The sequence below is a fragment of the Prorops nasuta genome, unplaced genomic scaffold, assembly GCF_024137725.1.
Source record: "Prorops nasuta isolate Cenicafe-Biocafe unplaced genomic scaffold, Cenicafe_Pnas_1.2 PNAS00015, whole genome shotgun sequence".
NCBI classification, from domain to species: Eukaryota; Metazoa; Arthropoda; class Insecta; order Hymenoptera; family Bethylidae; genus Prorops; species Prorops nasuta.
In genome coordinates this window covers 2,649,343-2,664,118 of record NW_027116812.1, presented here as the reverse complement: position 1 = coordinate 2,664,118, position 14,776 = coordinate 2,649,343, and the positions used below count along the sequence as shown (strand labels likewise).

Genomic DNA, 14,776 nt, shown 5'->3' with positions numbered 1-14,776 from the left:
AAGTAAATGGAAATTTGTTTTTTTCCGCGCAACTCACGAAAACAAATGGAATTTTTATGTATATAATTATCGTGGATTTGTTATAGCGACTATTAAAAGTAATCTATGAGAAATTGTGTGGATTTATTGTAGAAGGAAAGATCAAATAGCCCGTGACATTACTCGTGGGAGTTTATTTCCCACTTTCTCCACGATTTGTTCGTTACAAGTATAGCGTAGCCATTTGGAGTCTATGCTCTTCTTCGCGTAGTCAGGTCATTTGACTTCCTGTGCGATCGGCCAAAGCAAACGTATAACGCGCAAGAAAAGGAGTGAAAGCCCGTTAGACACAGACATTCGATGATGTACCATGTACGTATAAATATCGTTTCATGAATATCGTTAGCTGCATTAGCTAAACGGTAAAAGTACAAATTATTGATATATATATATATATATATATAGACTTTTCGGAAATCAAATTCCTCGAAATTTTCCACTCGACAGTGGAGCTACTTTCTTATTCTTCTTTCAATGTTTATTTATCATTTATCCAACGACCGCGCATGATTTTCAATCATTCACAATATTTAATACTGCAAGAAGAGGACTTTCACTTTCATTAAACGCCATATTCTAGAGTTTTAAGCGCGATCGAGTCAATTGTAACGAGTGCAAAAAGGCCATACAATTTCTTCGAGCAAATTTCCAATAATATTTGAAGATATCGGCGTGCTGGGGACATTTCCGTTTTTTCCATATAGTTAGATCGTTCTGTACCAAAACGAGCTCGAATGCGAGAAGAAATGTTGTCCGGTTGTCCAAAAATATGATTCACAGGTTATTACAGTCAATATCGTAATCTCGCCACAATATTATTTCTTGTTCGACGCGTAAGCACAAATTTTCCAATCTTCTTTTTCCACCATTGAAAGAGCAAAAGAAAACAAGGATATTAGTCGGCTGTAATAGCGTTCGAAGCCACTTTCTGCTTCATGCTTCAATGTGTAGACTCGCCCGAACTTCCTGTCAATTTCCATCAAGCATCGTTAACACCTGGCACGGCAGAAATTTGCTGTTAGAAACGAAAAAAAAAAATACACGTTCCAAGAGAAAAAAAACTAAACCAGAAGAGACACTGTAAAAAGTATGCGCGGAGCACGTGTGCGTTGGTTTTTCTTACCATAACTCGACCGACGAATCAGTAGAAAAAGGAAGCGAATGCTTAAGTAGAAAAAGACTGTACAAAGAAAGTTAATTTCAGGAAAATCTACGAGGATAAGTGCAATATCGATTTTAGAAGCATTTATGAGCCAAGAAAATGATGGTTTTTGCGTTGGAAAACTTTGGAATGGTGTAAAATTGGTTGATGAAGAGTACTGTGTTGGGAGGGTTGAATTATATAGAAAATAAATTTGAGTGTGAATTATAAGATGCGCCGATGTTAGAAAGTTCGTGGAGGTTTGGCGAGGACGCGGAGGAGAGTCGAAGAGTATATAGAAAAGAAAAGAGAAGGGAAGAAAGGGGAAGAAGAGAGAATAGGACAGGCCACAGGCAGCGGATGATGTTACCGTGGAGTTGCACAGGTGGGGGCTGGGCTAAGCCGCTAAGGTAGCGGTGGCAGGTCTCGGCAGCCACTCACTGCTCGTCGAACCGCCGTAGGATCGACATTGAGCACTGGTCGATCGAGTCTTTTTTTTTTAGTCTTCCAAGAGACAAGTAGTAAAGACCGAAATTTCATTTCTGTGCGGACATTTCCATCATGGAGAAGGAACAGCCGGATTCTCTGGCCACGGTTGCTGTTGTCTCGGAGAAAGTTCCGCAAACCCACAGTCATTACGCGCCGAGTGAGGTTTATTCGACTACTGAGCCACCACCGGTAAGTCCTCCGAATATCCCCGAAATATCCCATGCACGAGTCCCTCGGACGAAATCTCGCCGATCGGCCGAAAAATTCATCGATCGGATTCATCGGTTCTCTGGTGAACGCTTCGCATTGGGAAACAGCTGGGTGTGGAAGGAAAGCAAGAATCCATAATGTGGCAATATCTCAGAGTGGCATAAGCTTTTTCTGAATACTCTTGGTTTCGCTCGAGCGATTTCTTTAATGCCGCTGGCACAGCCGAGTCTCTTATAATATCATTATAACGTGTGTTATTATGGGATACCTGTATCGTGTGTATATGGTTTTTATCACTTGGTTTTTTGCATTATTCACACGCGAAGCATCCCCGCGAGTCCGTCGAGCTGCCGAGTGTCGTTGAATCGCCTTTCACTCCGAGGCGTTTAGGAGGGGAGGAATGGAAACCCAGCTGGTACCGAGTCGCATTATAGTATTTTCGATCTTTCGCGAAAATGAAAAATTAATCACCTCGTTCGTTTCTCCTTGGGAACTATTCGCGTCGAGCTTTTCTTTAACCGAGAAGGTTAAATTACCAAGGTTCTCAAAGAGGCTCTCTAGTAGGAGAGAGGGGGGAGGGGGAGAGACTTGTGCACGGTGAACGAATGCATTTCCGCGTTCGAAACGCGCTATTATTATCCGCAAACGTGTAATTCCTTAGCGAGAGTTTCGGAAAAGAAAAGAAATTGCTAGGAAAAACGCAAACTCTGCCAAGTATAATAATAATCATATAATAATACTAATAATGCCAGTATTCCACCGCGAGTCATCGCTATCGCTAAGCACATCCAGTCTATAAACGTTTTAGGAAAATAATAGCTTGACAACTTCTTTATTGCTTTATTTTCTACGCTTTGGAGAGCTATCAAGTTTCAGTCTCAGCGCCAATTTGATAAGTTTTATTTGTTCTTATCCGGAACAGTTTACAGATGTACTAAATATTTATGTAGGTCGATTAAATTCGATTAAATCGTAATTTACGTAATTTGGGTTGATTTTTTAAGAGAGAATTGAAATAAAAATATATAGAGATACAATATTTAGACTAATTATCCATACGGTTATTTATTTGGGTAACGCGTCGTTGGTGTATATGGTGGGGCCGCAGGTCAATGCTTTGGTGAAAACCAGTTTCTCGATTATTCCCGTCATCGATGACGCATATGTACTGTGTCGTATGTACACACATCGAATTACCTTTATGGCCTGACGGATCTCGAAAAATTCCGCTATTTGATCTAGAAGAAGTCCTGTAGGTGCCACATGTCCCTTTTCTCCTACAGCTCATCTCCTGTGCCTGCGTTCAACTTTCCTCGGAGATTTCAATGCTCGCGATAGACGAGGAGTAATTGTTCATAAAAGCTGGCATTAATGTTCATGCAATAAATTGTCATGTATATATATATATAATAAAACAGACCTTTGGAGAAAATGTTTTAAAAAAGGAAGAAATTTTACGAGGTCTGAAGTTTTCGTGCAATAATAATCTGGCGTGTTTGATAACATTTTGAAATTAGTACAACTTTCCACGCAATTTCGCGTTTATTGCGCATAGCCATATAAGTGTATAGCCTAATAACAATTTGCTCCCGTTGCTAAAATGTCTTTTTTTCCGAGCAATAACGAGCATTATAAATGATGCACCATTTATTCTTACGTAAGCACCTATGAATTCGGCTTCGGAGGCTTGAAACCAGTTTAAAACGAGTTTCCTCAAACAGATAGAGTGAAAAAAAAATAGCTCAAGGGAAATATCCACTATAGGTGAAGTTTTATTTCTGGGAATAAACTTATTGGATCGAACATTTCATTTGGTAGAAATAATTAGGGTGAGAGGTGGGGAGGAGGAGAAAGGGGGTGGGGAGGATCGGATAGAATATATTTTGCAGTGAATTTATCACTGATAGAAATGATTTGTGGTTGGATGAGCAAAGTCTGGCTATTTACTTTTGTCAGACAGATCAGCCATTATAAAGGCAGCACGGAATGGCCTACTATCTCTCCGAGGCCTCTCACCTGAGAGTCGTCCATCCACATCGAGGTCATTACGAATTGTACTCAGTGGTACAGTCTCTACCGAAACCTCTAATATATCCTTCTGTCAATTTTATTTCATTTTTACACTTTGACTAATCACCCCCCCCCCCATGCCTCCCCTTCTAACAAATTAAAGTTTACCCAGCTGCCTTTGACTGCAGATCGAATTCACTTCAAATTAAACTCTCAGAAAAATTACTAAACTTTTCTAATCATTATAATCAATCACCAAGGTTCTTGAGATACTAATAATAATTAGCAAATATCAGTTGGACTATATTTTTTCTTTATGGAAGTTTATGATGGATCGGCTGATGGCATTTTTGGTAAATTGTCTTCGTCAAAATGGCAGACTGGAATTGATGACAGACGGGTGACTTGTAGAACGAGGTACGAAGATAATAGTGTCGAGGTACAGTTAACACTAAGTCAGACACACTTAATCGTGGTTTGCTATTCCCGTTTCGAAGCGAGTTCCAACTTTACATTTAATGCAATCTGTACTGGTACATTGGCCGATGAACAAATCTTAATTTGGCCCGATTGCTCTGCTCTGAAAAAATGAAAGAAATAAAAATATTAGATTAGATTTTATCGAAGCGTAGCTTGATGCGTTGAATGAAATATCAGAAAGACCGAGGGGAGAGCTGTACGATTCATAAAAATCGGTAGGCAGAGGAGTGAAGTTATGGAAGGCCTCGGCTTGGTTGGTTAGCCAGCGTGAAATTTCACAAATGCACACACACATACATGCATACATACACGTATGGCGTGAGTGGCAAACAATACGTTTGGTATAAACTCACGTAGGTTAACGCATAATAGAGTCCGTCCGCTTCATCCTGGACTAATCGAAGTGCTTGCTGTTCACACGATAACTCTAACGAGGGAGGAGACGGTTTAGAATGATGCGAAACGTCAAGTTTCTTATTAAAAAGAGTTCTATTGACGTCACAGACAATTCTCTCCTGCAGACCTTGCTGCTTTAAAAATAGAAAGAAAATTGTGGTCGTTGGTGCAGAAACGACCATTCATTGCATATATATATATATATATGTATAACATGAAGAGAATTTAATGTAATTTTTGCGTAAGAATCGTTAAAGACGAGATGATATTTTTTCCAGGCATACATGAGGCCCCCAATGAGAAGCACCGCGGTGCAAATCGCGAGGATCGCTGCTATCACTTTGATAACGATGACAGTGGTCCTTGGAAGTTTCATCCTGGCATCCTCCTACGTTCAGGCAAGATTCTCCTGCAGTCCAGAATCGATTGCAGCCATGCAGGCCGATTTGAAACTCCAGCAGCAGCATGCAGCCGATAATTTCCAGCAACAAAATGAATTCCTGAAACATCTGCAGCCCGAGGCACTCGTGCAGGTAGGATTTTTCCATCGCTCCTCCCCCTAACGCGGATAAAAATCGGGGACGACGTTTTGCGATCGAAAGTGAGATGGAAGCCGCACGAGGCGAATCTATTAGCGCCCCATTGGCACCTCGCGAGGAAAATATCAATTTCGAGTAGCCAAACATATAGTCGATTAGCTGCGGAACGAGAAGCGTCATAATTAAAAGTCAAAGTGAATCGAAACGTTCTCATGCCATTACGAATTATGGAAATGTCAGTTTTACATTAAACGTGAAAATCCTTCGACGATTGAGCCAATCGGAATGCGAGACCACGATTAGAATAATCTTATTTCTGTCTGTTCTATTGTCGTTTTTCGCAGACACAGTGGCTATAATCTACCTAGTTTTCGTATTATTACCCGTCGCGAATTATTGCTCGATGTTTTACGAGACAATTGCAAGTTTGGGTAAATTCCACAGCGATTATTTATAAAACTTGCAAAATATTGATAAAGTCGTGGAAAAAATATTTCAAGTGCAAGATAATAACTATTCAGAATATTTAATATATAATGCAAGAATATTGTCGACTATATAATACACTAATTTTTTATAAATAAATCACAAAAATTATGAGTCGAAGATCCGAAAGATTTGAAAATAATTTGAATCATTTACGAACAATTTTATAACGGAAGTTTATCGTCAGACAATATGTCGAAGACTCTGAACTAGCAACTTTCCTTCATTACCCTCGAAGATTTCTAGGATAAGTGAAACAGTAAAAAGGTTCATTAAAATATCGAAAGTGGGAAGAATTGCAAGGCGATAATTTATGGAGTTTGGAAAAAACCAATTTTCTTGCGACTGATCGCGAGGGAAGCTCATTGTGTTAGACGATATACCGAATACACCGAACTGGCAACTTTCTTTCATTACCCTCGAAGACTCTTATTAAGGAGTAGGTAAATGTATCGGTATAAAGATTGATTATCATTATGTCGAAGGTGCGAAAAATTACGAGGTGATAATTTGTGGAGCTTTCGAAGCATCGACGAGCAATTTCCTTGAGATTGATCGAAGAAAGCTGCAGACTGACGCAAACTTTCCTCGGAGGCTCGTAGAGAGGTTAAATGCAGAGTGCGGATATACAACTGGATTGACATGACGTGGTTAGCGAAAAGGATCGTTTCTCACGGAATTTGAAGGAAAAAAAGGAACTGTGCATGCGTCCGCGAGTCACGCCCTTCTTTGTACTCATTCGCTCGATACAATCATAATAACACTAATGATGCCCACACAAATTGTTACCATCAAGATTCGCAATGATTTTCCTATAGGAAAAGCCGCAGAATATCATTCATCCACTTATGTCTATCATTATGAAAATTACGGCTTTTATATATATATTTACTAGAATCTCCTTAAGCAAAAATTGGAAGCACGTTAGACAGTGGCCTATAGCCTCGTTTTCCTTCTTACACCGCAGCCTCTCTCCCTCGAAAGCTTCATCCAAACGCAGCATTGCTTCATTGATCGAACGAATCGTACGTTATTTGGTTTATTGGGCAACGTGAGAAAATGCTCTTCATTGTTGTACCGACAGCCGTTTAATTGATGGCTAAACGGGAATTTCATTTGTTTAAGTACTCTCAAGAGGCGAAGAAAGTCGCTGTTTTTTATTTTATTATACGCTTTCCTAATGTTCCCTGTAGCTGCGAATACTCGAGGTGTTAAAAGGTAAACGGGCATTCAAAGCCAGAAATTTAGAAAGCGTACAGTAATTACTTTCGTAGCAGCTGAATTCTCGCGGATACCGTGCACAAAAGCAAAAGTCAGAATCCATTGGCAAAATTCCACCTGGATCTTTGGTTTTCAGGAGAAAAATGTTCTGTCTGAGCAACGAGGGAGAGAGAGAGAGAGAGAGAGAGAGAGAGAGAAGGAACAATACGATAGGAGTGGAGGTGACGTAGGATATTTTGTCAGTACAAGGCTGAGAGTCTTTCGAAGGTCGAGAGAGAAGCGTTTACGTCTATCCGTAACGAAATAAAGGACGGGATCAAGGAGACTATGCGAGTACGAAATAATTTGGAGTTTGAGTTTAAGATTCGTGCAATCCATATGTAGTTACCACGTGTTTTTTAGGCGTTTTAATGGGATTTTTTGTTTCTAAGGAGAAAAATATTCTGGTAAATAACGAGATAGAAAGAGAAAGTAAAGAATGCAAAAGGAATGAAGGTAATACATGATATTTTGTTGGTAATGAAGAAAATATTTAGAAGGTCAGAAAAAACGTATACATAATAACAGCTGTATCGAAATTAAGGACAGGTTCAAGGAGACTTTAAGAAATAATTTCGATAGTTTAAACTGAGTTGAAAATTAATACAAGCAGTCATCACGTGTAATTTAAACATTTTAATTAATAATCTTTATTTCTAAGGAGAAAAGTATTTAGTATGAAAAACGAGAGAGAAGAAATAATGCAAGAGGAGTGGAGATTACGTATGATATTTTATTATACAGAAACAATGATAGAGAAGAGTAAACACAATATCTCCAACGAAATTAAGGACAGGATCAAGGAGACTACTGTACGAAATAATTTCGAAAGACTGTAATTTGAATAATAGCTACCTTGTATGATTTACTCATTTTTGTTGCAATCTTTGTTTCCAAGGGAAAAAATATACTGTCCAAACAATAAGAGAGAATAAATAATGCAAAAGAAATAGAAATGACGTATGATATTCCATTAGCAGCGATGAGAGTATTTAGAAGGTTAGAGATAAGCGTTCATCTAATAACATTAACAAAATTAAGCAGAGGATCAAGGAGGCGGTATACGAAATAATTTCGACAGTGTATGCGAATCAAAGATTGATGCAAATCGTGCAAACATTGCACGTAATTTTAGCCGTTGTAATTGCAGCGGAAATCTAAATCTCTCGTGGGAAGAATCAACGGATAAATCAAGTCGGCAAAAGAAGGATCGTTCGCGAAAAGGATAGGCTGATGTCCGTGCAGGATGAAGGTGATTAATTCCACGGAGAATCTAAAACAGAAAGAAAACATAAAGAAAGAAACCATGCGGTACCATGCTAGGTAGTTGCGTTCAAGGAGAACCGCAATTGCATTACGTAATTCTCGCTCCGTTCTTCGGCCAAGAATCTCTGATGCGGTGCGAGTCCATTTTTTGTCTCCTAGCCGTCTCTTAAACTTGTCAAAATTATTGGCTGAGACTAGGCATGGTATACCGATTATTACTAAAAAAACAGAAGCAACATTTTTCATCCGCGAACCGGAGCCATCCGATTTGAAATAATAAAATATTTTAGAAGGAATAAAATTGTCCGATATTGCACGATCGAATGGAGAATCGATTAGACGGAGCTTTTTATCCGGTAAGTTAGGAACGAGTGACTAACTAAGTACGCGAGTTTTCTTTGATTAAAACGAGGACGTTCTCTAACTAATCGGAGCGTGTAGATTTCGCATTATTGCTCTTCTGGGACAAGGACGACAATCTCCATAGAAACTAAATTGTTAAGAAAATGTTCTATTCATATACGCGAGAGATCGTATGGAACAATATGCCAGCGGCAAAAGCACCCCTTCAAATCCCATGTCGAGCCTCACAATCCAATTAATAACAAATCACTTTCGATAATGAGTCGAACGCTGTTAATTAAAACTTCCTGTAAATAAAATTGCGACATAAATAATTCATCCTAGGAATTCCTCGTTGATTTTGCGCTAATGAAAGAAAATTACGCTAGGTTTTACCACTCGGATTATCCAACCCAACGCGCGCAGGTCTTGCGTAATTTAATACTTACAAGCCCAAGAAGATATTTAAAGTAAGAACAATATTTTTGCATTCGATTAGTTTGACCGAGTGGAGAGAAAAGATCGTCGAGTTGATTAAAAATTCTTGGTAGAGCCGCGCGTGCATGGCGATAGGCGCAGGTTAATCATATTTCACCCGCGTTTTTCACCCGGGGAAACAGCGAGTTTATAATCATCGTTCGTTATTATTTAAAGATTAAATCGTGCTATTTTTTCTTAGCAATTGAGCGTGAAGGAGGAACAAAGGTTGCACGTCCGCGGTTTCGCGGAAGCTCGTCACGTTGAAGGGGGAAACGATTTTCTCTTCTGGTCGTAATCAATTTCTCCGACTCCCCCGTTCGCGAGAAACTGGCTCCGTGCTCAACTGACGAATGACAGTATTTCCGTGTCTCGTCTCCTTATAAAAGGCCAAATTGATTTTCCATTTTCTCGCAGGAACTCTCGCAATGCGTTCGCAAAACCAGTCCAGATCGTTGGAGCGCTTCCGTTAGAAACCCTGGGAGAAAAAAGAGCGTGAATGAAATCGGATAAAAAATTTATGCCGTCTGTTCGAAAAGAGTCGACTTACGTGAATATTATTAATGTGTGTGTGTGACACAAAGTTTCCTCTCTTCCTCGCCAGGAGTCGGGCGTAGTAATGCTTCGTGTATTCAGGAAACGCTTTCGTGTAAGACCAAGCCAAATATCCGCCGTTTCATGTTTTCTGGCCGATGATACACTCCGAGACTACTAATGAAACGTATTTACATAGTTACAAAACAGAAACTACACGACTACCGGAATAGAAATTCTTTTTCTTCTATTTCTCTTCTTTGGCTGGAGAAAGAGAGAGAGAGAGAGAGAGAGAGAGAGAAAAAACGCTCGATGCTCGATCGATTTACCTTCCTTGTACTTTTTTGTAACACACGTGTACGTATATACATATATGTATATATATAGCAATGTGTGGTTCGGAGTGCGTTCGATGATCGAGAAGCGAGATTAGGGTCTGGCAATTTTCTCGTTAGCGATAAAAAAAGGTGCACTCGCGCAAGAGTTTGGCCGAGGTAACAATACAGTTAGTTTGTGGAGAGAAAATCTTTTTAGAGAACGTTCACCTCAGCTGTGTAAGAGAGGGGGGAGGTGTGTGCAACGGGCAACCCACTTTCCGTTGTGTGCCTTTTCACCAGTTGGTACTCTGGCGTAAAGCATCCCAGCATCCTCCGAAGGTGCTAGGCTACACTCACGCTAATTACTTTCACATTGAATTCTAATCGAATTTTATATTATACTAAACCATATATTATCCAGGTTTCTCGCTCGTTAGAAATCCTTCGCTCTGTCAATTACAGTTAATAACGGAGAAAGTTCGAGCCCGTTAGGATCCCGCGCGATCTCCACGGAGTCATCTTCTTCGCGGCACGAGGGGATTCTGCAAATTTACCAACGTCCTCGAAAATCCCAACGAAAACCTCGAGTTTTGGCCAGGCAGAGGTATATATATGTAACAAACGAATGACTGGGCGATGGCGGCAGGAAGTTGATGACTCGTGTCACTTCCGGTTCGCGCCACTGGCGAACGGTAGAAAGTAAAGATCGACATGCATGACACGAGCAACGAACAAAAGAGCTCGCCGCGTGTAACGTGGTGCGAAGGTGAAAATCGATCGATGAAATCTGTTTGAGTAGATCGACGAGTACAAATGTCTAATATCCTCTTGCTATGCGTAATCGAGAGTTTTTCTTCGCGCACACAGCCGCATAGAAAATTGGAGTGCAGATTTAATATTGGACCGGAGCAAAGTACCTGGTTTCTTGCTCGTCCATGATTTCGAAATGCAAGAAACTGGCGGTTCTATTGCGCTCGCCGATATTTTAGAAAGTTTGTCACTTGCTGCTTTGACGATTCTGCGCCGATGTGCTAACTGTATAAGCGCTGTGCGGTGTGCACGCTCTACCGGCATTCTCCGGGACACGCTTGGACCCGTTGCAACCAACGCCGCGCTTGCACAAAAGCATAATTACGTTGTTCACGCGTGGATTACACGTGAAATTACACGCCAAAGTCTGCTGGCTTCCGCGTAGAACAATTTTTCGTTCATCCTTCTCCACGCTATAGAGACTCCCTCCGGGTACTCGAAATTATCGCTCGACGCTTTAAGTCAGCTTTGGAATTTCTAGACTCTGTCTCTTAGAAACACTTTGAAAGTTCAACCAAGTCCTACACAGTGGAGCATGTTACAGGCATCAGTTGTTGATGCAACTCTAGTCTTCCTGGTCGCGACATCGGGTCGCGAGTGAAAGCGAACTCGACTTATTATCGCACTGCAACCTGAAGAATGCTGGAAGTTTAAGCGAGTTGTCCGACTAATTCTACTCGTTCCGTCGTTAATATCGCCACTTTGATTATTCAATGCGAGTGCTGAATGATTTCCGGCCTGGGGCGGCTCGCGTGTATTTCCTCCTGCGCGATAATAATAACGTGACTGTTATAGAGAGAAATTCTTACAGGATTCTGTCGAGCCAAAGGACAACTTGCAGAACCTCTCGGAGTCGCCGGTGTCCAAGAAAGACGTCGAGGCTGACACGAAGGACATCAAGATCCAGAAGGAGGACGAAAGCTCGAAATCTGATAATGAGAATAGCGAGAGGGACGAGGAGGAGGATGATTACGAGGATGACGAGTTTCCTCCGGTTCACATCAAACTCCCCCTCCAATTCGATCTCGATGACATTGCAGGCGTTAGTATATCGTGTCTTCTGATCAGCCTCCTTTATGTTTTCAATAAGAGTATATATCACTCATTTTTCCTGCTTTTATCCATTTAGACTCTGATGCAACAGTCTCGTGGCAGAGTTTCCTGCGTTGTTGAGAGACGAAGAGCCGATCAAGTTATGGATGGCAGTAACGATAATTCTGTGAATAACAGTACGGACCCTCAGCGTATCCAGAGACTCAGTGGAGAACGCGTTGCGATTCTTTGCGAATCTGGCAATCCTAGCCAAGAGTAAGTTATCTAGATATAAAATAAATTTAATTAACGTTCCAATTAAAATCCGTGAAATTTCATGATATTAATATTATTATTCAGACAAAACGAACAAGATACCCTGACACCCATCATCGTTCCTCTGGGAACCGTCCAGATCCCTCTTCAACAACAGGATCAGAATACTAATTACAATCATTATCAAGTAAACAACAACAACCAGTATCAAGTTCCTGACATGCAACAATTACCATTGAGTGATCCACGTGGATTAAATCATATTCCTGCGGGACTTCTTCCTCCAGAATTACGCAATCTACCACAATTGAATATGGAGATGAGGCCACCACGAATGGGTCCACAGGTGAGCTTACAAAAATGAAACGAGTATTACAAATGTGAAATGAACGAGATGGAAATATTAAAGAGATATTGCTTTAGGTGGAGATTCGTCAGATTCCAATCGAGCTTCGTCAATTCCCGATGGATCCTTTAAGAAATATGAGGCCACCGGGTCTTCAGGATCCTCGTCAGGAACCACAGATCCAAATGATGATCCAACAAAACGAGCAACCACAAAGAGGCTATGGTCAAGAACAGCAACTTGGTCCAATGGTTCCCCAAGTTCCTCAGAGGGAACCTCAGATCCACGAACAACGTGTTGTTCCCCAGATGATAATTGCTCCACAAAGCGAGGAACGACCACCGGTACCACCTCAACCAAACCAGGAGAGATCGCGTTCTCCATTCCAAGAACTTCCACTGGAGATTAGAAAAATCATTCAGCAAGTTCCCTTGAAGATTAAAAACATCATTCAGCATATTACTGGAGAAGCTACAATCTTCCCCATTCCAGAAGGTGCTCGACGTGAGGTAAATTAGTCTGTTGCTTCTTTAGTTCCAAAGTTGCAAGTTTACATGATCCAATGACTCTATAACCTTAGGCTGTCCACGAGTTCAAACCTTTCCCAGAAGGAGCTCGTCCAATTCCATTGGGACCATTCCCCCTTCCCATTGAAGTAAAGAATCTTCTGGAACATGGAAACATCGAGGGTCGTCAGAGATCCGATCGTTCCGAGGAACGCCAAGAAGCCAAACCTTTCCCTGGACCGGAAGACCAGGGCGAGGAGGCCGAGAGAAACTTCCCAGTGCCAGCTGAAATTCGCGATATTATTCATCAGGTAAACTATTACGAGGTTTAACGTTATCTTTTTAAGAGGCGAGATAAGCATCGAAAAGAAGATTTGAAAAATGCTATGATTAGCGGATTAATTTTAATTGCCGAAAATTTAAATACTATATTTATCAGCCATGAGCAAAACGGTAGCGTGGCCGAGCGGTCTAAGGCGCTGGTTTAAGGCACCAGTCTCTTCGGAGGCGTGGGTTCGAATCCCACCGCTGCCAGATTTTTTACATAAGCTTTTCTATTTTTAATTTCGACTGCGTTTCAGGTCGTGGAGGGTCGAGCTTTCGCAATTCCAAGATTTGCGTTACCCTTGAGACCAGTAGACACTTTGGAGGTTCCAGTAGAGGCCAGAGCAGAGGTCAGCGATAGCCAATCCAATGAGCAACAAAATGAACAGCGGCAACAAGAACAGCAGCAACAGCAGCAGCCGACTCATTTGATCATCCAAGAACAGCAGGAGCAACAATCTCAAGAGCACGAGGAAGAAAATCGTCCACACTGTAATTGGATTTTTATATATATCAAAAGCAATTTTCTATCAAAATTCTCTACATTATTTTTGTAACATTTCAGATGTTCAACCTCGTTCGATTCGTTCCATTCCTGAGCCTTTCGCCGCACACAAACGTGAGAAACGTGTTCGTCGCTGTTCCTGCGACTGCGCCTGTTAAATATCTATAAGCGAGCAATATTTCTGGAAATTTTAAAAGTCTATGAAAAAAAAACAAAAAAAAAAGAAAAAAATGTGACTCTAGTAAAGTAGTAGCTTCTGCGCTCCTTAAATCACGGTCAACGTGATTCCTTCACACACAACACACTATATGCGGTTTTCTAATTTTGCAGCAACAGCTTGACCCTATACTTGCATCGTTCATTAGTATTAAGAGATTTTTTTCTAACGTTTCTTATATTGTTTATAAAAAAATAAAACAGTCGTGCGCGCAGATTATAGTATGCTACAGCATTGAGATATAAATATATTCTATATTTATTTCTAATCTGGAAGATTTGAAATTCTTCTATTGTATAATAAGCACGTGGTAGTATGCATACAATTTTTTTTTAACGAATCCAGTACTTTTAAATAAGGAAAAAAATGTAATGGATACAAGTGATACATCGTGAATTCAACATGCCTACCGTGATTCGATAATGGCATTATTAATATCTTTCGTCATAAGGATATTGAAACATTGAAAAAAATGAAGTTAAAGATAAAAACTGTGATTATCTGTTTTGCCTTTGTGAAAGTTCACTTTCTAAACCGCTGGCAATATTTTATCAGTGACTATAACGGTGATTAGCTATTAGGCGTTACTACCTCTTGAGGTGTTTACTTTTTAAATACGATTAATATCGTTTTGTTTATTTACTTCTTGTATTTTTGTCTTTTCACCGGTAACAGAATGGAAATAAAAATAAAAACTCTACAGATCAATTGACCGTTTTTTATCATTCTCGTTTCGACAATCGACACACTTGTTTGTGTTATAATTGATTTTTG

At 40.4% G+C, this 14,776-nt stretch overlaps 1 protein-coding gene and 1 non-coding gene across 2 annotated transcripts; both read left to right on the top strand.

Annotated features, from left to right (window-relative positions):
* Positions 1 to 1,622: 1,622 nt before the first annotated feature.
* Positions 1,623 to 14,710, top strand: LOC136778869 (transcription factor SPT20 homolog). Its single transcript, XM_066736009.1, has 9 exons — positions 1,623 to 1,858; positions 5,044 to 5,298; positions 11,608 to 11,838; positions 11,926 to 12,104; positions 12,189 to 12,450; positions 12,528 to 12,959; positions 13,031 to 13,267; positions 13,538 to 13,772; positions 13,846 to 14,710. Exons 1-9 carry the CDS (start codon positions 1,742 to 1,744, stop codon positions 13,941 to 13,943), a joined length of 2,046 nt encoding a protein of 681 aa, XP_066592106.1. The 5' UTR covers positions 1,623 to 1,741; the 3' UTR covers positions 13,944 to 14,710.
* TRNAL-AAG (transfer RNA leucine (anticodon AAG)) lies at positions 13,409 to 13,490 on the top strand. The gene has a single exon. It is a non-coding gene; the product is annotated as a tRNA-Leu (tRNA).
* Positions 14,711 to 14,776: the final 66 nt, after the last annotated feature.

What these genes read in the sequence shown, in the direction of transcription:
- LOC136778869 (XM_066736009.1), top strand. Translation starts at nt 1,742, where the DNA reads ATGGAGAAGGAACAGCCGGATTCTCTGGCCACGGTTGCTGTTGTCTCG. An exon ending in CACCACGAATGGGTCCACAG is followed by an intron (nt 12,451 to 12,527) that starts GTGAGCTTACAA and finishes ATATTGCTTTAG; the next exon opens with GTGGAGATTCGTCAGATTCC. An exon ending in GGAAGAAAATCGTCCACACT is followed by an intron (nt 13,773 to 13,845) that starts GTAATTGGATTT and finishes GTAACATTTCAG; the next exon opens with ATGTTCAACCTCGTTCGATT.